Raw genomic sequence first — 26,334 nt, forward strand, 5'->3', positions numbered from 1 at the left:
CCGGCGCTTTCAGCCTGACGTCATCAGGACGCGACACAAGTCGCTCTATGCTGTAGGGGTTGCCAGGTCCGCTGAGTATAAATTAAATAATGTAATTATTTCATCAAAATCACAAACTATCTGAAACCCAGAGTTTTTATCATAAAATGACAGATACATTTATATTAATTTGATTTAGTGTCTTGGCCATTTTCAAACAAATGGAAAGGTTGAAGAGGAGAACACTATAACACTCTATATGTTAAATATGTTACAGTTTTTCAGCCACAGCTTTGAATTTGTCCGTTTGTTGCCCTTTCATTCTGTAAATGAGCAGCCTTTCTGAATGAGACGGGAGATGCCCCAGGAAGCACAACCACACCACACTGTGCTACTATTCTATACAATGAATATATAGTGTGTGCGCGTGTGAGTGTGCACCTGTTTCATTTTTATTTAGGTGCAACCTGAGGTATAAATTGCTACTGGCAGCAACTGAAGTTGTATGTATAATTTAATTACTAGGTGTTATGGAACTTTTCTGGAAGCTGTTGAAAGGAGAAGTAGGCAGCAGCTGCTGTCTTATGCAGAAGATTTTAATGAAGACTTGATGCATCAAGTAGACCAAAAGGTGCAACAATATACAAACACTAACAGAGTAACATGAGCAATTGTCACCCCCAAGTATGACGATGTCTCCCACAGTATCTCCATATATCATCCTCTACTTTGCGTCACCCATTCTAACAGCAAACAGAATTGCTGTCACTCTCTATGTAACATGTAGGTGTTCACATCCTATTGTATAGTTGCCTCAAGTATGCATAACAAAATCACATTGTGTCCTAGCACCAAAATGCATTCTTGGTTGGCCCTTTATCTTTAACCTAGCCTTGGGTACTGCTTAGAGATAGAAGGCAGCATCTATGGAATTTAGCACTTTTCTACTATACAGATATGATGTGTAACATACAATATACATTAATATAAAATGGCAAATAAAGTAATGTGTTAGGATTTGAAAATTCCTCAACACTAGTCATTGATATGTCAAGCTTACCCATAACAGATTTCAGTGTTTCCATTCAATCAAAATATTTGGCATGTAGTTTCTGACAACATTATCTAGTATTTCGGAGAGGCAAGAAAAACGCTTTTAACCTGACAAAATACATATATGACTGGCCCTGATGATTATTTAGATGAACTGGCTGAAGGGGGAAAGGACGCACAGAACCCATGTAACTAAATAAAGAGGACTTTCTCTGTCTTTTGTCCTTTCTCAGAGAGAGACGTGTTTATCTTTTGATGATGAACAGATAAAATCCACAAATACAACATTCCACTCTGAACTGAGAAACAGCAATTTTTTGGGAATGTCTGAAACAAATAGAGAATGTTTGAAAATTTTGTGATTTGTAGACTTATTTAATAATAGATGTCAGGTCATTTGATAAAAATCCTATAATGACTCAGCACGTAATTGAAGCTAAATTTAGAGATATGAAATATTGATCTAATATGTAACCATATACAACTATCATTTATTCCTTGCAACTAGTAATGTTTCATTTGATTCCCCTAGTCATATAGATGCATACATTTATGTATGTTAGAAATTGTGTAATTTTATTGTATTTGTTATTATTACTAATGTTATAATGGTTGATTATACTGTATCAAATTCTTTTCTCGTATTGATTCATGTTGAACCTTCAATGATAACCTATATATGACCTACATTTCTGCTATTCACATTCTGCCTTTTATCATTTTGTTTAACATAGAGTTCATGTTTATTGGGTCATGGTGTATATCAGTAAGGAAACCTCTCCCTTTAGACATTAGGTTACAAAATGAAACCATGCAAAACCATTCTCCCCCAAAGTGAAGATCAAAGTGTGACCGTCTCTAGGGACACCAAAACTATTTAAAGAACGCTGGTTATGCTGAGTACAGGCCTGCACCGACAGTCTCATTCATTAACCCAGTACTTGAAGCGACTGGAGAAGAGGCCTCACAGCCGCGACCCCTGGCATAGCCCCTAAGCTGAAAAACTGATATTGTCTCAAGGAGGAAAGGTCCACTTTGTTGAGGAATTTTTGACCCTCCTCCCCAATTACTGTTTATGCCACTATATATTGTGACATAGAGTGACAGCAATTCTAGCTATTGATGGACGTGCTGTTAGCATGGGTGACACAAGTAGAGAGAGATATATGGCGATGCTCTGGGAGAGATCGTCAGACTTGGGGGTGACAATTGCTCATGTTACTCATGTTTGTATATTGTTGCATCTTCTGGTCTCCATGATGCATCACATCTCCATTAAAACTGAGACATGATGCATCAGCTGCTGCTGCCTGAGTTCTCCTTAGAACAGCTTCAAGAAAACATCCATTTCACAAGCACAGTGGAACTCATTCAATTAGGTTTTCATCCATTAATTTGATACTATCATTGCCTGGGTTGATGTCTCTAACAGAATCACAATCTCTACATTTACCTTCATTGATTCATTCTCTTAGGTTGCCATTAACATTTCCGCACTTTAAAATATCATCTTCCACCAGCTCACAAATAATCGCCTTTAAATTTTTATAAATTCTTTGCTCATTTATCCCATTATGCATATTCTCTGAATTATCATCCTTGTAAATATTCCCTTGTATATAATAATAACCCTGTGGCATGCCACAGAGCTTCAGCACAGCAGCCAGAGACAAACCATTTGGATTTTAACATTGTTTATTATCTCAAACACACAGGAACATACATAAATAAGGTTTAACTAAAGGCAACTAGCTTCCAGCTCCGTCAGTCTCTTCCAGAATCTCTCCGTGTCCTGTGTGTTTCAGTCTCCCGAGTGTCCCAGAGGCAGCGCAGACACTGCCTTTTAAGCGTGAGGACCAATAAGCTAACAGCTCTCACCTGTGCTGATTGATCCTCTGTGGTTCAGGTGAGGGTGCTCTCCCTAACCCTAAGTTAGTTTGTGTGTTTATACTTTAATTATTTTCATCATAAATGTTTTTCATAAACACACATGCTGTCTTTATTAATGTTGCATACAGTCAGTGTGAATTTCATCAACCTCTACACTGTCAGGAACTCCATATCCTTCAGCTTTGCTAGCTATTGATGTGGTAATTTTGGTTATTAATCAAACATTTTCAGCGCTCCAAATTTGTAGTTAGTAATTTCATAAGACTTAATCAATAAATTTGCTATCTTTTCCCTTCATTTAAAGGGTGTTGTCCCGTGGTAGCTTTAATGCAAATTTAAGTAATTTTTTATTTATTATTAATATTAAATATAATTAGGTATAATAATCACAACAATTAAAACTTGAAGTGCTGTGTTATACAGAATGTAACCATGAAGTGTAATTTCAAATTTAATTTTTAATGGCTCCCAACTAATGAAATGTACAACCCATTATTAAAAAACTGGATTTAAATAACAACAGACCCCCAGGACAGGTCAGCAGCACTAAATGAACTCTGTTTGCACCAGGAAGAAATCTCAAAATATTACAAAATTTGTAAATACGCTAATTTCGTCCAAGTCACTGCTCCTGAAAATATCTGTTTTCCTGAAAATATCTGTTTTCAGGAGCCCATTGTCTTAAGAAACAGTCCTAACACCAGCTACTTGGAAAAGCTAAGGGATGGGGGTGTATTGTTATATATTGTAGAGCAGCACAAATTATGAAAGAGCTGAAGTGTGTGCAGACTTAATGATACAGGCATTTTAGCTCTGTATCAGGGATATTATCTATCGTAATGTCACGAGAGTCCTGCCACAATTAGGTGGCTTAAACACCTACACCTGTGTGAGTGGTGAGGCATTCTGGGAACTGTAGTGTGTGCATCCTCAGCAATTTGTGGTGTGGCAGCCGATCTTGACTGGGAATGTAGCACCCCTCCTACCTGGCCCCTAGTGATGCCACCAGAAAACTTATATTACGGGACCTTTCTCATTCACACTGGGCACATATGTGCTTAAACAGCGAGCAAATTGTATATCCCGCATCTAGTAGCTTAATTTTAACAAGAAAATACTGCAAACAAAGCACAACAATGGTGACGGGGAAAAAGGATTTATTTTTTGGGACTGACCAAGGTGAAACTAATTGTTTTTAGCTTGATTTGGTATTCAAAAGGGGAGAGCGTGGCCTAGGGGATAGAGCGGTTGCTCTGCAACAAGAAGGTTGCCGGTTTGAATCCCACTCTATCCCATCTGCATGCCTAAGTGTCCTTGGCAAGATACTGAACCCCTAGATGGCCCCTCATAAAAAAATTATGAGTGTTCTAAAAAAATGTAAGTCGCTTTGGATAAAAGCGTCAGCTAAATGACATGTAATGTAATGTAAAAGGGTTAGCACATAAATAGACTCAAGTAAACAACTCTTAAGTCAAATCTAAATTTGCAGGATTTGTCCGCAAAGTTATCCAAAGTGTACTCTTAATGATTAATTGATATAAAGTGCTTGAGTTGATAAAAAGTTTAGACAAGCGCTGTATATTTACCATTTAGATCTGCCAGTAGATTGCAGTAATTTGTCTATTAATCAGAATTAGAAGTATATTTTAGTGCAGTCTTTTACAATGATACATGCAACAAATCATTGCTTGTTCTGTGAGTTGTCAGCATTAGGCTTACTTTCGTAAAATAGTAATGAATATACAGTATGTCATAAGGGATAATAAGACTTTGCTAGGCTATGTGATGCCTGAACCGTGCTCATGGCTGTGAGCTGCCTCCTTCAGTCGAGTTCAAAACAGCTTGAATCTTAAACTAAATCTAAAAGGCAATTCTCAGATATCTAATACCAGAATGTAATAATTTAGAGAAGAACTTCAACACAATGTCAAATTGGTTGGTTACTAGGGATGCAAAGTGAAAACGGTTCCGACCATGTGCCGGTTACATGGTACTAGTGAAAAAAGTAACATTTTGGTGGTGCTTATTTGTTGCAAAAATATATGAATTAATTTGTCTTTGCAAGGAAAGGCTACCTGCCAGGAGCTTTTTAATCATCTGCCAGAACCTGTCTGTCTGCATCTCAAATAAACTTTACAGCTAGCGCTTTGAATGCACAAGTGAAATCCAAGCAGCAGGGTGAAAAATGGTTCTCACAGTCAACAGTAAAAAGTGTGGCAGTGACTTAACAAGAAAGTTACTACACGGCTAGGTGCAGGGAATCCGGGGCGCTGATTAGCTGCAGGTTAGATTGCACCTCAAAACTAGAAAAAAGTAAAAGCAGCCTGGCACTGATTTGGAGCAATATACAGTGTTTAATCTTTAGCGCTTCCTCAGATAAAGCCTGGGACAATGAGGCGCCAGGAGACATCAGATAAGTGTTGTACACAGAATGTACCTTAGTTCTCAATTTATGTGATAATTCATTTTTTTATTACGTCACTATGTCTTATAAAAAAAGAGAAGCCAGCAGTATCTTGAAATGTATATAATGTTATGTTTATGTTCAGTTAACCCTTTTAGAGCCATTCTGTGTCTGATCATCAAGCTCTGGGCCACACTGTCTCAGATTAAATTAAATTATATTATTCATGCCACCTTGGTCACATGAGAAACATATGGAACCTTCATTTCATGTGTTTTGGATCACAATTTAAGGAAATACAGGCCAATACATTTTGGGGGGATTCAGACTTTGGCCATATTGGTCACAGCGTAATGTTTTTTTGGTCATTTTGAAAATCTTTTCTAGCTAAATATGTATCTGAACAGTATGCTATCCTCAATATAAAAAAATGGTATTATGGATGGTAATAACAGTTAATGTAGAATTGCTAAATATATATATTAATATTGGTTTAATTCTCTTAAATTGTCATCAGACCCCTGCAAAATTCCTGCTGAGATATTTTTACTTAACAAACTAATGTTTTTGAAAAGCAATTTGTGATAACTGCATAGTCAGGCAAATGCAAAATACCAATGCACTTCTTTGTTGAAGGGTTCCTAGGTCACTGTAAATTGTGCAGAAAGAAATACAACATGTGGATCATAATTTTTAAGCTGTTAATTCAATTTATTGCAAAACTACGTTTGAATCTTGAGACAGTAATAAAACTCAAAGAAGAAGTGGCAATTCTTTTATTAATGTGCATTCAGCCTCTTTGATGCAAACATTTTGTATTTAAAAGTTGTAACCCATAAGAACCAGAATTAGTAAGGAGAATCAGAATCAGCTTTTCAGTCTAATCTGATCCATATACTACAATCATGGCTGCATCAAGAATTTTAGGAAAGGAAAGTAACGTTGGGATAGGATTGACAAGCGATGTCCACTTTGATATTAAGACAGCAATTCTTAAAAAGTTTGAAGTATCGGTTTGGTGGTGCTTTCAAATATAAAAAACAATACATTTTAAACTGAAGGTAGATATTTAATATCTACCTTTAGAGATATTAAATATTTACCTTTACCTATCTATTATCTATTCTACAAAGCTTCTCAACTCTTTTTACACAATTTCTGCCTGTTTAAGACTTCAAAATATACGCAACTCCAAATGACATTTGGAGAGGCATAACCAAACCTGTTCTGTGAAAAGGGGTGCAAACTTAATACTTCTGGTTATGACACTTGTCTTGTTACACAGTGAGCTCAATCACAGCTTTGCTACTTAAAAAGAAAACATTACATTTATATTACTCTATCTGCTGATAATTTTGTACAGTCAATTATTTTGCCAATCCCAATTTTCCAAAGTGATTTCTTCAAATTACTTTTGTGTCTGACCAACAGCCAAAAGGCAATACATTTACATAAAAGATATATAAACATTTGAGGTGGGCTCAGTACATTTTGTGCATGTATGATTAGATTGATTCAATTAATAGACTGATCAAAGAACTGTTTCATAATTTAAACCAAAAATGTAATGCAAACAGAACAAAGTCAATCTTCCGAAGAGAATTAAATGTCCATTTAAACTCATGAAATCCAATGAAATTAAAGGATCATCGGACTTGAGGGGCGAGGGGGGGATTATTTCATTAATCTGGCCTCCTCCACTCTAGGTGTGGTGGGGGGTTAATGCAGATGCTAGTTGCTGCAGCTTTGAGATTGCTAAAAGTGTTCAATTACACTTACTTAAAAAGGTGCGGGTGAGGCGACACATTTACCCCTGTTCAGTTCAACCAGATATTCTTTTAGGCTTGAAGTTCCTTCCCTATCATTTTCCCATTGTCATTCAGCTATTGTGGTACTGAGGATATTTCAATCATTTAAGAGGATTTCCATCAATCAAGTATGAAAATATTTTACTACATGAGCTTAGCAAAACAAGGTAACGCCACAGACCAGACACACGGGCTAGCCTCAAATTGCATGCTCAGTTCTTGGTAGAGTACAAGGAGGAGCTTTTAACGTTGTCCAGCACAAAATTATTACAAAATTATTTGTAAAAATAATAATACATCTGAGACAGAAAAATATATATTAACACACACCTAGGACCATAAACCTGCAGTAAAGAATGTTGTGTGGACACACTTGTGCTTTGATCGCTAACCCTGCTCCCTGTAAAAAGTAATGGAGGAGAGACTAAGTCAGGATCTCCCATTAAGGAGCAGCTTTACTTTTTCACAAAGTGCAACTCAAGGGGGGAAAAAAGCAAAATAATATACACAAATATACACATCTCCAGCTGAGGAAATAATGTGTAGTTTGAAATGAGCACAATTTTGTAAACAAAGTAAATAAGGCATGCGATATATATTGTTGAATCAGAAGATTTGGATACCTTTCTACTAGGAAAAAAACACTCACTACTCAGAAAGAAGGTAGCTGCCGAAATAAAATTCAATCCACTGGAATATCATTGAAATATGCCTGAGCATTTAAAGGCCCACATTAACATATTGTGTGCTGTGTTCAAGCTTTAAGAGGCTACTATTAACATACATGTTCATGCGGATTCAACAGCAGTGCAGCAAAACAGCAAATTACATTGATTGACGTAGACGACATTTTCAAACATCCTGAATCAGAGAAAATAGTATAGATCGAAATAAAAAACACAAATTGCAAATATTAAAGATGACTTTGCTCTGATCCTTCATCTTAAAAAGGACTATGTTTGCCTAACAACATGAAATGAAAAGAAAGTGAGACAAAAACCTGTCTTTTGGCTTGTATGGTGACTTTAATACATAAGAAGTGAAGCAGTGCTGAGCCACCCAGAGGGAGCTGTGGTTTTGCCACATTAAGGCTCTGCAGTAAACATCAAGAGCTGAGTTGCTGCCTCTCTCCCTAACCTAGACCAACTTGTACGGTTCAGCCAATATTGACAAAAAGACATGCACTCAGACATGCACTCGCACACGCACAAAAACAGAAACAAACTTTGAGAGACTTGCTACTACCTCTCCTTTTTTCCAGTTTTCTTACTAGGTATTTTGGCCGCACTACATGATGCATCTCCTCACCCCTCCCTGCCTATGTCCCCCCTGGTGCTAGGAGGCCAGACTTGAGCTGGGCAGGTTGGGGTGTGGAGTAGGGCTGGGCGGGGCAATTCAGTAGTCTTGGATAGGGACAAGCTCAGGGTTCAGGTCGACCGTGATGTTCTTGTAGAGGCTGCTGAGGGAGATGTGGGGGCTGTAATGAAGATTGTTGAGGCCGTCTAAGTGTTGCCGCTCTTTGGAATACCTCAGCAGTTTATACCTAAAAACACACAGTCATACATTTCTTATATCAATATTTATCCACTTTTCCTGCCCTGCCTCTACTCTCCTTTAAGACACAGTTTACTGCTTTGAGGTGCAAATGTGTCTAGTATTGATCATGTGCTGGATGAAAATAGAAGTGTAGAGTGATGTGTTTCCACTATTGATGAAAGAATACATTAATACTATATAATGACATATTGTAAAAATATTTTTTGAATATCTTTGCTAATTTTGACATAGAATCTCAACTATGAAATTGCATTGAGATCCCTCCCATTTCTCTTGACAATCTTTGTGATGTACACCATGCTGCTTCATTGTGAATATTGTGCATTTTTACAAAACCGCTTCATTTCATAACAGGTCAAATTTCAAAACTGCTTCATTTCATAACAGGTCAAATTTCTTTGAAAACATCAGCCCTGTTCAAGAGTGTTTATCCTGCTTATGTCTTTTAAGATAATTTGTCAGCAATACACTTTCTGCTATTGTTTTTTCCTTTTGCTCAGGAGTTGTCAGAAATGTTAAACAGCATCTCGTTCTTAATTTATAGGCTATTACTGTTTTAAAAATTAGGATCCATGTCTTCAATCTACATATGCATTATCCATTCACAGAATGGAACAGTTATTATCATTCATATTTTTACTTTTCTTCTGTCACTTCAACAAAGCAGCCCCTTTGCCACCAGGCAAATATAGCACTGCCAGACATCTAAAAAAAAATCCTCTGCGACAATAGCCCTAACCTGACAGGAAGTCATAGAAATTGTATTTTAACAAACTCCATTAACAGAATTTATCGGATTCACTTAAAAATTGATCTGTGCAATTAGTGAGAAGATTAAGATTAAGATGCATTTATTAGTCCCAAACACATGCACACTCATGCAGGTAGGAAAATTTAACCTCTGCTTTTGACCCATCTGGTGCAGGACACACAGAGCAGTGAGCAACCATGTACGGCGCCCGGGGAGCAGATGTTGAGGGAGTAAGGTGCCTTGCTCAGGGTCACTAGACAGGGTAGGGAGAATCCTCTTGGAGTTTTGGACAGATCAATCCAGGTTTGTGTTATTGTTGTTTCTCCGTGGAGTCAAACCAGAGACCTTTTCTGCCCATGGTAAAAGTTTCTGCCACTAGTCCACCGCCCCTCCTAATCTCCTTTTTGATTAGATTGAATCAAGAGGAGGTTGGGATGCTAGTTACCATCACAGTTGATGTGAATTACGACGCTAATCAAGAAAGCTAGTTAGCTGGTAACTTTTGCCTCAGGTAGGGCTGCACGATTATTGCCAAAATCATAACCACGATTATTTTGATCATTATTGACATCAGGATTATTTATCAGGATATTCATACATTTTAGGGACAACATATTTGTATTGCACTTTCACGTGTAAATAAACAGAGCACTGCTTCACTTAAATGTTGTGCCACATTCCAGCTAATGTACACGTCTTTGCTCAGTGCCTGGGCAATCGACTCTCCAGTGTGGTCTTGTGGTGAAAATGACGTCTGCAAGCACCGACTCTTCATTGCAAAATGACCGTCGATGTAGAGGATTTTCAGGCACATGTACGGCTCAATTGCACTCCTTGGCCATAGGTCAGTCGTAGTTGCAAAATACTCGACAGCTGTGACATCCCTTTTTATTTCCCCCCGACGTTTTTCATAAAGTGCAGATAATGCCTGTTTGGAGAAATAATTGCGTGTTGGGGATCATGTATCTCTTGTCAAGTGTCTTTACCATTTTTCTGAAGCCTTCATTGCTCTCAGTATTTATTGAACACGTCTTTGACCAAATTAAATGCGATTGCATCCATTATTTCAATCTGTCTTTGGGTGGATGGATACAGTGTCGTGCTATGCAGGGTCACTGCTATGGTTTTTTTGGGTTGACGTTGGACATGGACGGAGATTCAGTGAGGTAACGTTAGCTTTTGCCTTAATGCTTTCGTCGTACTGTGGTTTATGGTTATTTTTCAGGAGTTGTATTGCTATGCAGTGCAGACACAACTCTAACGCACTCTGTGTAAATGATTTGTTCTTGGTTAACATCACTTGCCCTAAATCCAAGAAACTTCCAGACAACGGATGATGATACTTTTCGAGGGACTAGCTCCTTGCCTTCTGCTCCTGACATTTGATTTACCTTTCACATGCGCATGACTCTTCCATTTCGTTCTCTCCCTGGTGGTTGGCTGAGTGTTAGTTGAGAAAGCGCTTGATTTGATATGTAGCAGAGCACGCATTTTAAACATCAATATCGCTGACAATCATGCTTATTTAATTGTGGCAGCCAAAACCGTGATCGCGATTCAAATTTGATTAATTGTGCAGCCCTAGTCTCAGGGCTAACCTTTGTTAACCAGCTGTTAAAGTTCAGCTTGATAAAAAGGTGGATTTAAACAAATTAACATGACATGTTTGTTTTGTTTATTGATGATGTCAATAAACCAGCTCAAGTTCAGTGTCTTCTCATAGGGTGACAGTACAACAGAACTTTATTTAGAATTCTCTAAACTATGCTCTTTTTAGAGGTGGTACTAACAATTTTAAAACATAATTTATAAACTATTAAACTATAATTAGATGATGGATCAACTTCAGCAGTCACAACCTTGACAGGTACTTACCTGTTTACCAATGTGACGAGAAGAGTGTTCAATTGTAAACAGCTGGAACTGTCCAAACTGAAGTTTGACTGGTTAAAATGTGAATTCTATGACAAACGTTAACTGCTGTTAACACTTTAAAGGTATTATTAGATATGGAAACTGTTAGGTGTTAACTTAAGCTCTGATATTCAAATGTTGAAATCACAGTTTATGTGATTGAACAGTTTATGTTTAACACATTTACTTACTTCCAACAAGTCATCATTTACATTTGATGGTCTACATATTGTACACAGCAGTAAAAGCATGTTTGGTACATGCTCTCTCGCAACCACAAGGTGGAAAGTGGTATTGTTGTGCAATATGTAATGCATTATGTCCACCGTAATGGACGCAAGCAAAAAATTATATTTTATTGCTTTGTGACTTTTCTCTAATGGTAGCAACAGCAGGCAGCTGTGTCAAGGATGTCAGTAACTGTCATCAGATTTCTATTAGGTCAAAATTCCTAAGAAAGTTCCAGATTACACACTGAACCATAGCTTTAAGTTGCAACTTGCTTTTAGATCTCATGCCTTCTAGTTCTCTTTAGCTTCATCAATTACTTAAGTGCTGACAGTTAATGTGTATATACAATAGGTTGAAAAGACTCCATGAAAAGTTTTTATTTAACCAGCACCTCCCCTTATTTTCAAGTGCCCTTCTCATGCCTAGCTCACAAATAAACAAGCTCTGGCCTGAGGAAGACGCTAACTCTGGTCATCTCTTTGTTGATTCACAGGTAATGTAAAACACGGTTCTCTATCTTTAAGTCTAGGTTATGACACAACATTGGTAAGGATTGGTATGCTTTTGGTTTTGATTTAAGTAAATGATACAGATAAGAGGTTGTCCAGTCTTTCTGTGATCCCTTTTATTCCCTTTACCCACTGTTACTTGACACTTTTGGAGTTTCAGGGGTAAACGGTTGATTAGTGACCTATCTTCAGAGGTAATAAAACAACAGGAAAAGCATAACATGCCTCCATACTGCTTGTGTGGTGTCATCCAAGTGTCCGAAAGCCCGGACATTCATATTGGACTTCAAACAAGGTAATTTTTAAGTTCAAGTCTAAAAGTCCACCAGAAGTGGTTAAGCTAGTGGACGTTAGCATTTCCAACGGTCCCTTAATGCATTTCGTTGGAAGATATTAGCAGACATTAAAACTGAAGACAAGGCGTAAATGATACTGTTTCGAGTCAAATATGGAAATCTGGGCTTCCGGACTCTTGGATAAAACCACAGGAGCCATATCAAGGCATGATATGTTTTTTTTCTAGTTTTTTTACAAACCTTAAGGTCCAAGGTAAAGGTAAATTAAATTCATCTTTCTGAGAAGACGATGGAGATAGCAGGAGTGTACCCCTGTGGGTGGGGCCATCCATGTTTGTTTCTATCTGTAGACAAATCCCTAATGCTTTATATTATTTCTGTTACAAGTCTGATGTACTAGCCTGGATGCCAGACGAACTTAGCCCCGCCCACAACATTTGAGGTCGGGAAGTTCGGTCTGGAGTCTCTCCGTTGGGGAGAAATTTTGCCCGACCGGGCCAATCAGATTGTCAGAGCAGGCTTTGTACAATGATGGACAGGTGATCAACGGTAATGTAATCAACCACGTCATCAAAGTGCCCTTGGGTTGAATTCGTTTTCAACAAACATGCCTGCCGCTGGAGAGCTGAGATGTGTAGATGCTGCCATTGAGTCTGTTTTAGAAGACATCGACAACGCATTCATTTTGAAAGAGGAACAGAGAACGTGGAGGCGACACCTTGGCTGTTCACACCGGACACTGAAGCGACGCTGAACCGCCGAACAGCGCTAATAATATCACCCGTTGATCCAGTAGATTAAAAGCATATACTTCTTTGTTGCTCCAACATTAAGCAACAGCGTCCCAACATTTGTCTTTCTTGGTGTTGTCTTTATACAACATGTTCCGAGGATCATACAACTCACTGTACTTCTCCACTTCAATTATTAATTTAATGTCATCCATGTTGAAGAACTTCGCTGTTTGCTCCATTAAATGTCGGGTTTCGGGGGTAAATTACGTATTCTCCACTCAAGCCTATGTGGAGAATACGTAGCCCCCTCTCGCTCTCTTTTTGAGTCAAAAAAATCAAGCGCAAAAAATAGACTCAACGCCGAAATGATCGCTGCACGGCACGAGGCAGCCTTGGCGCAGCGCTGCGTTTCAGCTTCCGGTGTGACCCGCACAAAGTTTTAACATGGGAGGGGATGGGAGCCAGCTGTTTTTTAAGGCTTGGCGCTGCGCTGAAGCGTCGCTTCGGCATTGCTTCAGCGTCCGGTGTGAACCCGGCGTTAGTAAATAACTCACAATGCGTCGCTTAACATACTCCACATACTACGTTGCTCTGATTGGTTGTAGGTCTATCCAATTGAGCGAAGAGGAATTTTATTTCCTGGTTCGGTTGAAACACGCCCCATAATCACAGCCAAATGGAGCGGTCTCAGACTCACATTCTGACAAGAATTGTGAGTCTGACAACGTCAGGCTACTGATGTACAGTAATAAGAGTGAATTCTTAGTCTAACAAGTGTGTTTCTGATTTAATTGAGTTTAATTCCTAGATAATTAAGACATTATAAATGATTGACAGGACTGTTACCTTCTTGTGATTAATCATTATTATTCAATTCAAATATATCATTCCAAGTTTTGGTCTTTGGCTTATTTGATGATTTCAGGTTTTCATTGTGTAAAAAAAAAAAGAAGTACAATGACTAAATTAAATAATCTGTTTGAAGCCTATCAAGATCATATTTCATAGAAATCTCGTTTCATGATAGAAAAAAAAATTGTAGTTGAACATTTGTGAAAGCTGGAATGATAATCCTCTAAGTATGGATTCCATATCGCCATGCATCGTATGTTCTAGTAACTTCTGTATTGGTGGTAACCCTCAACATACATAATACACATGGGTTGAAGACTCTACAATGTGTTAATGATGGTTAATGTGATTAAGTTTGTTATATTGTTTTATATTGTGTGTTTCAATATATGTACAAGTTCTCTTTATGTATCACTGGTCTTTAATATATAATTAATACTTATCAATGATGACCATTCTGGAGCTAAGAAGAAAACAGGGTGTATCAATGAACAGCCCTGGCGGTGGCAAGACGTAAGGACACAATGTGATTTAGGAATGCCTACCTACTATCCAATCGGACGCGAACACCTACATGTAACAAAAAGAGTGACAGTAATTCGTAAACATCATTGAGAAATATGTGCTTTTGTGATCTTGTGAAAGTATCATACTTTTTGGGGAAAAGTATCTTTGATTAAATTCATTAGGTAAAAGATATAGCTCATGTGAAAGTAAAGACTTAATTCTTTAGAATGGAGACCTTGAAGTTGGAGGAGATGGCGGAGTGAGCAGTCACGTAGTTTTGGGCTCTCTTAACTCGGCAACGATAAACCCTCAAAAATCATAATTTGGACAAATGGATTCAATATAATATAGGAGGGAGCTAATGAAGAGGACGAATATACAAACAAAATCAAGTCAGAGGTGATAGAAAAGGAAGAAAATGGATTCAAATGCTGACGGTGGAGCGCGGGGTGAGAGGAGTGGGGCATTTGCGGAGCCAGCTAGCCTAAATCAACTGATTGACTTGCTAACACCCATAGGCAAACAACTGGACGAGGTGAAAAAGGAGGTTAAAGAAGTCAGCGGTTGCTGCCAGGGAGAGGCTGAGGGGCTTTCAAAGAAGGAAATGAGTCCGGCTCGCTGACCTGAATGGATGTTTTAAGGGGCATGAAACCCAGTCTGTCGGCCTACAAGGTATGTTAACGGACCTCTACTAAATCCAACGTAACTGAAGCCAATTGAGAGAGACTGAAATGACAGAGTTGGACATATCTAGACGGAGGGGAACCCTACAGAATGGGTTTGATTTCGGTTCTAGAGAGGGGCCCTTTCTGAGAGGGAGGATACCCCCTGAACCTACCAACAGGACTTGGGTTTCCCCCTTTTTGGAAGAAGTTTGTATTTTATTTTATTGCATATTATAATTTCATGTTATGTTTTATTGCACGTTTTGCAATGTTAAAGGTTCCTTGTTTACTCAACCTACTGCTGTTCAGGTCGCTTAATAGGGTTAATGATCTAGAACTAGATGGGCACGACTGTTAGACTGGTGTCACTTAATGTTAATGGCTTGAATACCCCCAAGAAGAGGGACAGGGTTATGATGAATCTGAAGAAGGACAGAGCCCAAATTGTATATCTGCAGGAGACGCACCTTAACAAAGTAGAACATGACAAGCTAAAGAGATATGGTTATAGAAATCTGTACAGTTGTTTGTTTAATGGAGGTCCCAGAAGAGGTGTGACGATTATGATATCAAACCAGGTACAATACGAATACGACAAAGAGATAAGACATAGGGAGGGAAGATATGTTATTGTTAAAGGGAAGCTTGACAATGTGAAGGTTACTCTGGTGAATGTGTAAGCGCCCCCAGACTGTGATAAACACTTTTTTAGATTGCTATTCGATCTAATCGCAGCGGAAACAGAAGGGATTCTAATTTGTAGGGGGGATTTGAATGTAGATTTAAATTATAACATGGACACAACGAGCCTAAAAAACATCCAAAATACAAATATCAAAATACGTAAATACATTATTGAAGGAGATGGGGTTGGTCGATATATGGAGGAATCTACATCCGCTAGAGAAGGATTTCACACACTATTCGGCGGTGCATAAAGAACATTCTAAAATAGATTATTTGTTTATGGATCGAACCGATTACGAACCAATTGATAACAGAGCCAGAGGATATAGAAAGAACATTCCTGAGATATTATGAGGAGTTATATACACAGCCAGAGTCTGCACAAAGAGAGGAGATTAAGTCTTTTTAAACACACTAGACCTACCAAAGATAGGACAGACACAGAATGATACCCTAACAAGGGATATTTCAATAGAGGAGGTAGTGGAGGCAATAAAAAGATAAAAAACATGGGAAATCACCGGATTTGTGAGCGGGCGACAGACGCACGATAACATTAGGAGGACTCTGCACATTAAAGACCAGGCAAACAAACAGAAAAGAGAAACGATTCTGGTTAGCGTAGATGCCGAAAAGGCATTTGACAGGGTAAATTGGACTTTCCTATTCACAGAGAAGTTTGGATTCAACGATAAATCAATACAGATTATTCGGACTCTATATCAACGACCTACAGCTAGAATCAAAATAAATGGAAGCCTATCTAACAAGTTCGATCTACAGAGATCAACCAGACAAGGATGCTGTTTGTCACCAACCCTGTTCGCATACTTTATTGAACCATTGGCCAAAGCCATACGCGAAAATAGACGAATTCAAGGGGTGACAGTGCGCGGAGTAGAACATTAGGTCGGCCTCTTCGCAGATGACGTCATTGCATTCCTTGAACGGCCTAGTAAATCGTGGCCTGAATTGCAAGATCTCTTGAATGCATATGGACAGCTATCCGGATACAAGATAAATATCACTAATACCCAAGTACTCACTATCAATTATACGCCACCAAAGGATATCAGGGAAAAATACAATTTAAATTGGAATCTAAAGAAAAATTAATTATTTAGGCGTAGAAGTGACTAGAAACTTATCAGGACTATATAGGGCAAATTATGATAGGATTAACCGAGAATTATTAAAAGACATACATAGGTGGACCACCCTAACATTGCATTTTAGCTCAAGGATTGAATTAATAAGAATGAATGTATTACCCAGACTTTTATATTTGTTCCAAGCATTATCAATAGAGATACCTCAAACACAATTCATATCATGGGACAGGATGATATCCAGATTCATATGGGGGGGGGGGAAGAGGCCAAGAGTGAGACTCAGAACTCTCCAGCTAAAGAGGGAGGGGGGGGCTGAGTCTGCCGAACCTGAAAGAATACCTCCACACGGCCCAGCTGAGATATGTGCATTGTTGGTGTAAACTGGACTATGAAGCAAAATGGAAAGAAATGGGAAAATCATTTGAAATGTGTCTGATACAGAGTATTATTGGAGATAGGGAAACATTTAAGAAGGTTACAAAATTTACCTTTGAATTATGGTTCAAATTACTTTGACATAATAAGGGGGAGAAGGACGCAAATTTATTGAAATGGGTGGCTTTTGATAGCAGTTTTAAACCAGCTGGGTGCGGTGGGGGATTCGGACAGTGGGAGGATAAGGGCATTATGGCCTGGTGCACGCTGATGGACAAGGGGAAGATAATGAGTTTTGAAGACTTGAAAACGAAACATGGCCTGAATTAGCGGGAATTATATATTATGGAAAGACTGACAAACAGGCTACGGCTGACAGGATGACAGATGGACAGTAAATGGAGGAAGTGGACTCTTTGGCAGTTGACACAGACTTGACATGACAGCAGGTTTTTCATTTGTTTTTTTTTATCTCTGGTTGTGGATGTTAAAAAAAATGGTATGGAGACATTATTACAGATTCTTACCTGCCAAGGAACTGCACCTCTCCCCTGTGGTGATGAGGAATAGACTTGTACTTGCCAATCTCTCCATCTGGACGTGTGACATTGAAACCTGAATAGTGAACCCTAGATAGAGAGCAGGCTGCGTTATTATTCCTAACATTAAACTAACATAAAAATACAGCATACCTTAAACCAGTTGTGCCATATCATATAAATGAGGCTTTGTGCCTTGTTTATTTGTACAGTTCATTTAAACTATTAAAATGGTTGAACATTTACATAAAAACACACATCTAAAAACATATGTAATTTTATGCACTGGATGCTTTAATTTGAACTGTGGTCCCAGTCATGACCCGTTATGCCACTTACATTGTTCCTAGCCTTGCTGTTTCCTTCAAAAGAACTTATCTCATTAGGCCAATCATTATTGGCTGATAAATGTGTGTGTCGTCACTTGACAAAAACACAGAAGCACACAAGAGAGGGGTCTTGGGGGGGAGTCAGTCACCAGTGAAGACCACAATCAGTCACCTGTGAAGACCACCATCATTTACCCTGAATTAAGATATACTTTAGGTCTACCACGGCCGAAGAGCGTTTCAGTTGACTATCAGTGATAAGCATAAACCATGATGTGTCACAGGAAGTCTCATTTTATGAGGTCATTGATGACTTTGCCAAAAAGAAGTCAAGGCTCGTTCAGTTTGATACTTTTTGTGCCAATCTGAAATCTCGCCTAGGATTCCAACATTGCCAGGGCCAGCCCTGGCTGATGACATTGAAGCAAAACCCAGCCTAATTGCGTCATGTTTTCTAGTTTCTAGTTTGTGGCATGCCCACTTATATGGAGTGTATGGGGATGCTGACACGCTTGCTAGGTAGTTGAGGCTATTGCTTTATCTTAATTGAATAAGGGTATGCATGCATACTCGACTTGTGGTCTGGCAACAATCTGGGCCTCATTCAGGGGAGTTCCTACTCAGGACATTTGTCCGGCAGTGAGTTGTTCCTCGCCTCTCGGTTTTGTCCACTTCTACATATTGGATGTCTCAGCCCTGGTGATCTTAGTGTCCTAACTAGAACATAGTGTCTCTCTTGCTGGTTATTGGATGCTAGATAAACTTGTCTGCAGTTTAGGTTCCAACACATTGTATGGAATATTATGAAAAACTGCAGGTGGTGCTACTGAATATGGTCAAACTTGATCATGAGTGTGTAAGCACTTTTGAGGGTCACAGTGAGGCTTGCTTGTATAGATATATATTATAGACATCTATAATAATAATACATTTTTATAACACCCAACACGTTACAATATATCATTAGTAAATACAAGGTGTAAACCAAGGTTAATTAAAGGAGGAGGAAGCAAAGAAAATCTTCTATCTACTAATTCCAGAAATATCATCAGGGCAACTCACAATGTGACTAAAGCTTCCTATATGCATGTGGTATCATCATGTGACATCAAATTTGACACAAAACGACATCTTTTACACCAGGTTTTTTGCATAAATGTCCTCGGATATCCTCCTCTGTCGCCGAGTTTGCATGCACACGCTGCACACAAGCTCTCGCCAAGGGGGTATGAGCAAGTTGCGCGGTAGCATCACTAGTTCCGGAAGCATTGCTACCTACTATAGTGGAGATTTAGGCACTATAGAAAAACAGTAATGTATATTTCCACAGGTAAACAGTGACACACGCATCTTTTCTAATTTATATAGTCAGTTACAGACTGTCATTCCATTCCAAAACACAGGAAGGCTATCAAGCTTTGATAGAAGTGTAAAAGTTACATCAAAAACACAAAAATGAGAATCTGACATGTCCATATCCCCAAATGTAGAAAGCAATTTGAAAATAGTATAGGGGAGAGCGGGGTGATGAGAGACATCGGGTAATGTAAGACACCCCCTGTATCTAGGCAACGGAACACATTTGTGGTCATGTGACCATTATGTTTTAAAGCCCCTCCCATTCCCCCCTTGCCATGAAGGAGAAGTTGGTGCTGGTGCTGTGGTAATTATGTTTTTTCACCAATCCCCATGATTCTGTTACTAGTCCAATATTAGTTTTGGAAAGTGTGGTTGGCAATCTAGCTGTCTTGATTTTAACTATAACAAAATGTGTTATTATGGTACTTTACCCCCTTGATTTCTCTGGTCTGTCTCATTTTACCCCAGCTTAGGGGTACAGTGAGACAAAATCTTAAAAAAACAAAACAATCATATTTTAATTGCCCTTTGTCCTGACGACATTCTGATCATTTTCATTGCTATGAAACATCCTGAATTAATGGGAAATGTGTAAATTTTACTGGAATATCATTTTAGCTCGCCTAGAGGGGAGCAAATGTAAAAAATGTCTCACATTACCCCGCTCTCCCCTAATAGTATTCATATATATATATATTAACAATAAACGAACCTGAAACTAAAACTCCAGACAATCAAAAGGGAGCTTGCTGAACCCTAAAACAGATTTGTAGTCTGTGCATTTTCAGTTTGATATCATCACATGCCTCAGTCAGGGTATTTTACTACTTAACAACTACCATACATATCAGACCTCTGTTGTTTTTAGCCTGTTTGACTCAGTGCGCTTTCCATCATAAAACCTCCCATATATGCACAGCTGGGCCATGTTGGTACAGTTGTCGATTCATCCACAGCGATAGACATAAACCTTGCTTTCGAAGGTTTTCCAAAAGCTTCCCTGCGACATCCGTTGCCAGTAGCTCCACTCTGCAGAGAGTTGATGTGTTCCGAGAGAGGTACTTTTTTAATGGATGAAGTTAAGCTTTCCTTCACTTTTTCTTCAACAATCATTTGATCAATAACTGCAAGCATGCAGTCTTTAACAGTCTCCGACTAGGTAAAGGGCCTCTTCTGTCTGGTTAGTGTCTAGGCTACGTGTAGAGATGCTATCATGGCTCTCTCTTGTTCAGTGCAATAGCGACTTAGGGCACACTGACCTCGTTGAAAAGATGCTAACAGTTTGTTTACTTTCCTCCGCTGTTCATCCGAGCCCTCTGGAAAACTGTTAGAAAATGAGCCATGCTTCGACTTGTTGGTGTCAGCTAGCACAGGTGTTTCAGTGGGCAGCCAGACCAGAGCACAAGTGAGGAGTGGGTTGCGGCAACAAACACAGGTGCGTAACATAAAGACGTAACCATACAGGTTTGGTTGAGGCAACACTGAAACTCAAAGGATCTGGGTTGGATGTCCCAAAGTATATACGAGGCATGACCATTAGCTTTATTTTTTCTTACCAAGCTAAACTAATTTGCGGGCAGTCTTGCGGGTTATAGTTTAATTCAAATATCCCTTTAAACTTGTGCACCATTTGCAAGGCATTTTCCCTGATGCTCAGCATATTATCCTTGGTGATTTTAAAACTTGTGTTAATAAGAAGGCCCCTTCAACAATGATTAGAAGAAACACTTTGTAACATAATCAAAAGGTGTGTCAATGTTAAAAGTATTTATCCAGAAAAAAAATATCCGATAGAGATTAAGGGAGCAGCAATGACAAATTAATTGAAGAGTTATTGTCAGGTATGGCAACACAGATGCAGGCTATCAATCTTATGCGATGGTGTCACTATTAATGAACTGAATGGATTTTTTTACAACTCAAACTGTTATGTTTTTAAAAATGATTGTACTTACTAGGGATGTCGGGATGAACAGATTTTATGATAAAAGCGGTTTCATAACCCTAAGAATTCTAAAAACTACAATGTCTAACTATGGCTCTTCACAATAAAAGTCTCTTTCAGAAACTCTGCTTAGGATGACAGGAAACGCAAATACCCTGACCAACCTTCCACAATAAGGCAACTAAATAGAATAGCTTGCATAAATGATTTTTACTTTCTGTGAGCTAATTATTATTCCTAGAAAAACAATTACATTGTTCCCAGAAAAAACTAGCCTTCCATTAAGGGAGATAAAACTATCCCAAATGCGTTCACACATTCATACAATCCAAATGCAGTTTGGGGTTCAGTAACTTGCCCAAAGACACTTTGGCATACGGACTAGGGAAGACTGGGATTGAACTTCCGACTGTGTGGTTAGAGAACGACAGCTCTACCAGCTGCCACAGCTGCCCTGCCCATAATCAACTCACTCAAACCAGAAGGGTATCCCCTGCTGTGTTGAAACTGCAGAGAATCTCACACATGCACCTCCGGAGAAAATACAGAGGAACTGTGAAGTCCAGTGCATGTATGAAAACCGCTTTTCAGACATTTTTGGGTACTCGACAATGTGAGAAAACCACCTGGTCTGCTCATTGCTATTCCATGGCCAGGATTGCGTGTTAGGTCACATTGTACCCTTTGTAGTAGACCTTTTTTAGTCAAATCACGTGGCCCTTCTGCCATGTCGCACAGCATTTTTGTCCTCCCCTCTTCCCCACCCACCCACACAGACACACGCACACACTGTAGGTACCGCATGTGTGTTGCCATTAATGTATTATGTATTAGTCCCTGATACCAGGGTAGTTCCACACACTTTAGGTACCGATGTGTGTTACTATTAATGTATAATGTATTGGTCGCTGATACCAGGGTGGTTCCCCGTAATAATTAATTTTCAATTATAATAATATAAAATTGTTATAACCATGATTGATTATTATTAATAATTAGCAAATAATCGGCTCCCTTCTATGCCCAACATTAATGTAAAAGTTTGCTTGATGCTCTTTACCACCCTGGAGACAGTACCATATTTGCCATATAAATAGGACCCTTACCCATATTTTTTCTTAAATTTAAAGATTTATGTATTGATGCATTCAACAGAATGGTATTGTGAGTTTTAAATGGAACAAGTATTGTGTTTTTATGTTTTTATGTTTCTATGTTCATTGTATGCACCAATAACCAGAGCAAATTCCTTGTAGGTGTAAACCTACTCGGCAATAAATACTTTCTGATTCTGATTCTGTCATTTATTTCATCGATATGTCAGCCCTTAAAGTGATTGGTTAGTCCCATTTATTTTGGTCACCTCTATCTCTCTAGGTCAGGGGTAGACAACCTTTACTAACCCCAAATAAAGTTTTTCTGGAGCAGCAAACATATTTGATGACACAGCTTATAAAGTTTTATATCTAGTTATACTATATATATATATAAACTATAGTTTGTTGTATTTATGAAATTATAGAATGACAATAAAGAAAACTGTTGACATTTTATTGCTATTTTTATCTGTTACAACAAAGGAAAATACCAAATTGTTATGGAGAGTAGAACAAAATACATTGGCATGTGTAGACCTACTTTGAAATAAATTTAAGACAGAACTATGCTTTTTTGCTCATCCCCAGCTTGGTACTTTTCAGTAAATGCTGCCTGCTTGTTCTGGAAATGTCTTTCAACATTACACTTTTGTTGTTTGCTAATTCTTTGCCACATTTTGATGTTTGCATACAGGTAAGCAAACATCATTGGGCAGTGAAAGCAAATTAATCTGTCCACGCAGAATTGAACTCTCTATTTTTCTCAGAGACTTTCTTTTTGGGGATTTATCCATGGTTAGCTTATCGAGGCCGGGGGTCAGAAACTCAACATTAGCGACCTGCAGGAAAGGGCGCCAGGACATAGACCTAATAGGATGTGACTCATATTTTAGTTGACGAAATATTAAAACAAAAAGAGAGAGCAGGTCAGACTGGAGGCGGACACAGAAACTGAAGCTCAGTACAAACCAACTGCAGCTTCTGCTCTGATCAAGAAGCTGCGGCGCTGATCTCAGAGCAGCTGTGACCAGAGAAACTCAGTGTTTCACTATTTCCACTGTTAAGAAGCAGCCAGTAAGTCATTGACTGGCTGCTTCAAGTGAACAAGCTCTGATCTCACTGTGTGCGTCTCTCTGAGCGAGTGAGTGGGGGTGGAGGCCCGGGGCCTGTGTGTGCACTCTCTGGGAGCCCGCACACACGCGCAGATTTCGTCAGTGCAATCTAAACACCATAATGATGGAAAATTGTACTCTTGTAAAGTTATTGTCAAACGATGTGGCCTTGTCAGGGTGTCAAATTTTATGTATTGCAGTTAAACAGCAGTTTCAGTGTACATTATCCAATCTTCACCAAAATTATTTTCAGTAAGCGTCTCGGCCTGAACATCTCTACACTGCCCCTTACTGGGAGATGTGGTCAATCCTGTGCTTTTTCATTGAACTTATCACATTTTTTGGGGGGGGGCTCACCTAATTCACAAAACTGTACCGATAGCTCCCCCTGCAGCCGCACTGGCGGCAGGTTCCACCAACAGGTATGAAAATCTAATAAAGTATATGTACGATACCTCACCATTTTAAATGTAATATTGTTGTATTTTTGCCAGCTCCATGCATTTTACTTCAACAATCTCTTCCTAAAGGATGAATCCGACTTGCTTCATATTGGGTCACTTTAATCTATACAACTTCAACATAAAACGTTGTGGTCTTTATGAGGTTCTGTTTAGCAACGTGTATGTGAAGTGTCGTCAAACTGTGTCCAATCCGCCAAACTTAACATGTTTGATGATCTTCTGTGACCCCATTTACATGCCAAAATTCATTTTAGCACCCCCTACTAGCAACAGGATGCATGCCTTAACAGGATGTGACATTTAACTCCTCCATGCAGTGTGAAACCCATAATGCAATGCCATATGAACCAATTTCAAGTAATTACACTGAAGCCACAGCACACCCTGACGCACACTTGGATTGTAAAGGCCAAACAATAGCCGCTTGCAGCTTGAATTAGGGCCCCAGCAGGGACCGCTGCAATGACCTTATTGAAATTCAAGTAATAGTTTTTCCTAATAATGACTTGCATATTTTGTGGCCTAAACATGCATAGGTTTTGCTGAAACTTTGCAAAAAAATAAGGGGCATGCCCGATTGACCTGAGAGTCTGTCCCAACATTTGTGCGAAAAGTGGCGGATGCACAAAATGGGGTTTGAAAGATATGTACTCAATGGTTTAAAATGAGACATTGGTTTCACTACACTGACTACCTGTTAAATTTAATATATAATTAAAAATCCTCCTCCTCACCTACAAGGCCCTTAATAATATGGCAGCATAATACTTTAAAGAGCTGATATCATCATATCATCCCACTTTTTTTAGAGACGGTATTGTATATTCTCTTTCAGTGAAATGGCACAGTTTTCACTCAACATGTTCCCAGCAAAGTTGAAATGTTAACCCAGGGGTGTGTTTTTTTTGGTATAAGATTTATTTTAGGTATACAATTGGTAGTTTAAAGAGTTTTCTGCTGTGTTTTTGGCAGCTGTCTTGTTGCGATGTTAGGGTGGGGGTTGGATGTCATCAGGGTTGTGCAGTCCTTGGGGTCTTCACAAGCCTTGGTTCTCTCCCGATTTAATACTTGCCTTATGTTTCCATGCTATGTCTTCTGCCGGTGTAACAGGCCATAGTATACCCCCAATCCGGACTATACCCGGGGTTAAAGGGGCCTAGGCTAGATTATACCACGGGTATGTTATGGTCTAGGCCAATTTATAGAATTACTTAATTTTTCAACATTTTATTGGGGGTTCAGCTTTGTCAGGTAAATTAAGTAAGAAAGCTAACCGACTTAAATCTTAAAACTCTAAAACATATACTTTTATTACTTGAACCAGAAAAACTGAAAAAATATTAGACTTCCACAAAGATTAAAATAAATAAAAGTGGAGCTTTTATGAATGGCTATCAGTGTATCCAGCACATCAGGATTGGCATCATCTGAAAGTGGCATGGGGTCCACAGTGTCATCTTCTGGGGGTTTGAGGTCCATAGGAAGCTTGGCCTTCCGTCAATACATTAACTCCAATGGAGTGCACTTGGTTGAGGCTTACACAGATGTGTGATAGGCAAACAGAGCACCAGGGATGAACTGGTCCCAGTTGTTTCTTTGGTCATTGACAAGCTTACTAGGAGATTCTTTGAGTTTCAGATTGTCACGTTCCCGTTGGCCATTTGTTTGTGGGTGGTGGACAGATGAAATGCGGTGATCTGTTTGAAAATGCTCCATCAGGTTGTCGATGATCGAGATCACAAACTCTCGTCCCTGGCCAATAATCAGAGTGTCCATACAGCCAAGGCGGCAAATAACAGAGTACAACAAATGTGCTACTGACATGGCAGTCTTATCTTGAACAGCTGTTGCGGTTAAAGGCCCAGGTTAGAGCACTGTGGTCTGTGAATAAAATTATAAGGATGACGGAAGGGATCTTTGTATGTATTTGTTTATTATATGTGTTAGGATGTATATGTGAGGTTCTTTAAAAGGCAAATATGATAAATATGGGGGAAGCGACGCCGCGCAGGCTTGGTTTTTTGGGTAGTGCGGGTTGGCGGTGCTTCCAGAGGTTCGAGGGATCGGAGATCAATTAAACCCTACATGGGATTTTCTTGCCGAAACGGGATTATTGCCTGGGAGTTGTTTAATGGATTAACGCAAGTACTGAACATTTTCTGGGC

At 39.0% G+C, this 26,334-nt stretch overlaps 1 protein-coding gene across 3 annotated transcripts in view; it reads right to left on the minus strand.

Annotated features, from left to right (window-relative positions):
* Positions 1 to 6,087: 6,087 nt before the first annotated feature.
* The window catches only part of b4galt6 (UDP-Gal:betaGlcNAc beta 1,4- galactosyltransferase, polypeptide 6), a 44,514-nt gene continuing 24,267 nt past the window's right edge, over positions 6,088 to 26,334 (minus strand). For 2 of the 3 annotated variants that reach the window (XM_062395250.1, XM_062395248.1), the window contains 2 exons: positions 17,852 to 17,953; positions 6,088 to 8,677 (listed from right to left, as the gene is read on the minus strand). In XM_062395250.1, coding sequence (XP_062251234.1) covers positions 8,530 to 8,677; positions 17,852 to 17,953 — 250 coding nt within the window. In that variant the 3' untranslated portion in view covers positions 6,088 to 8,529. The remainder of the gene's footprint in view (positions 8,678 to 17,851; positions 17,954 to 26,334) is intronic. The other variant, XM_062395249.1, reaches the window with a different exon arrangement.

Source organism: Platichthys flesus, chromosome 9, assembly GCF_949316205.1.
Source record: "Platichthys flesus chromosome 9, fPlaFle2.1, whole genome shotgun sequence".
Lineage (NCBI taxonomy): Eukaryota > Metazoa > Chordata > Actinopteri > Pleuronectiformes > Pleuronectidae > Platichthys > Platichthys flesus.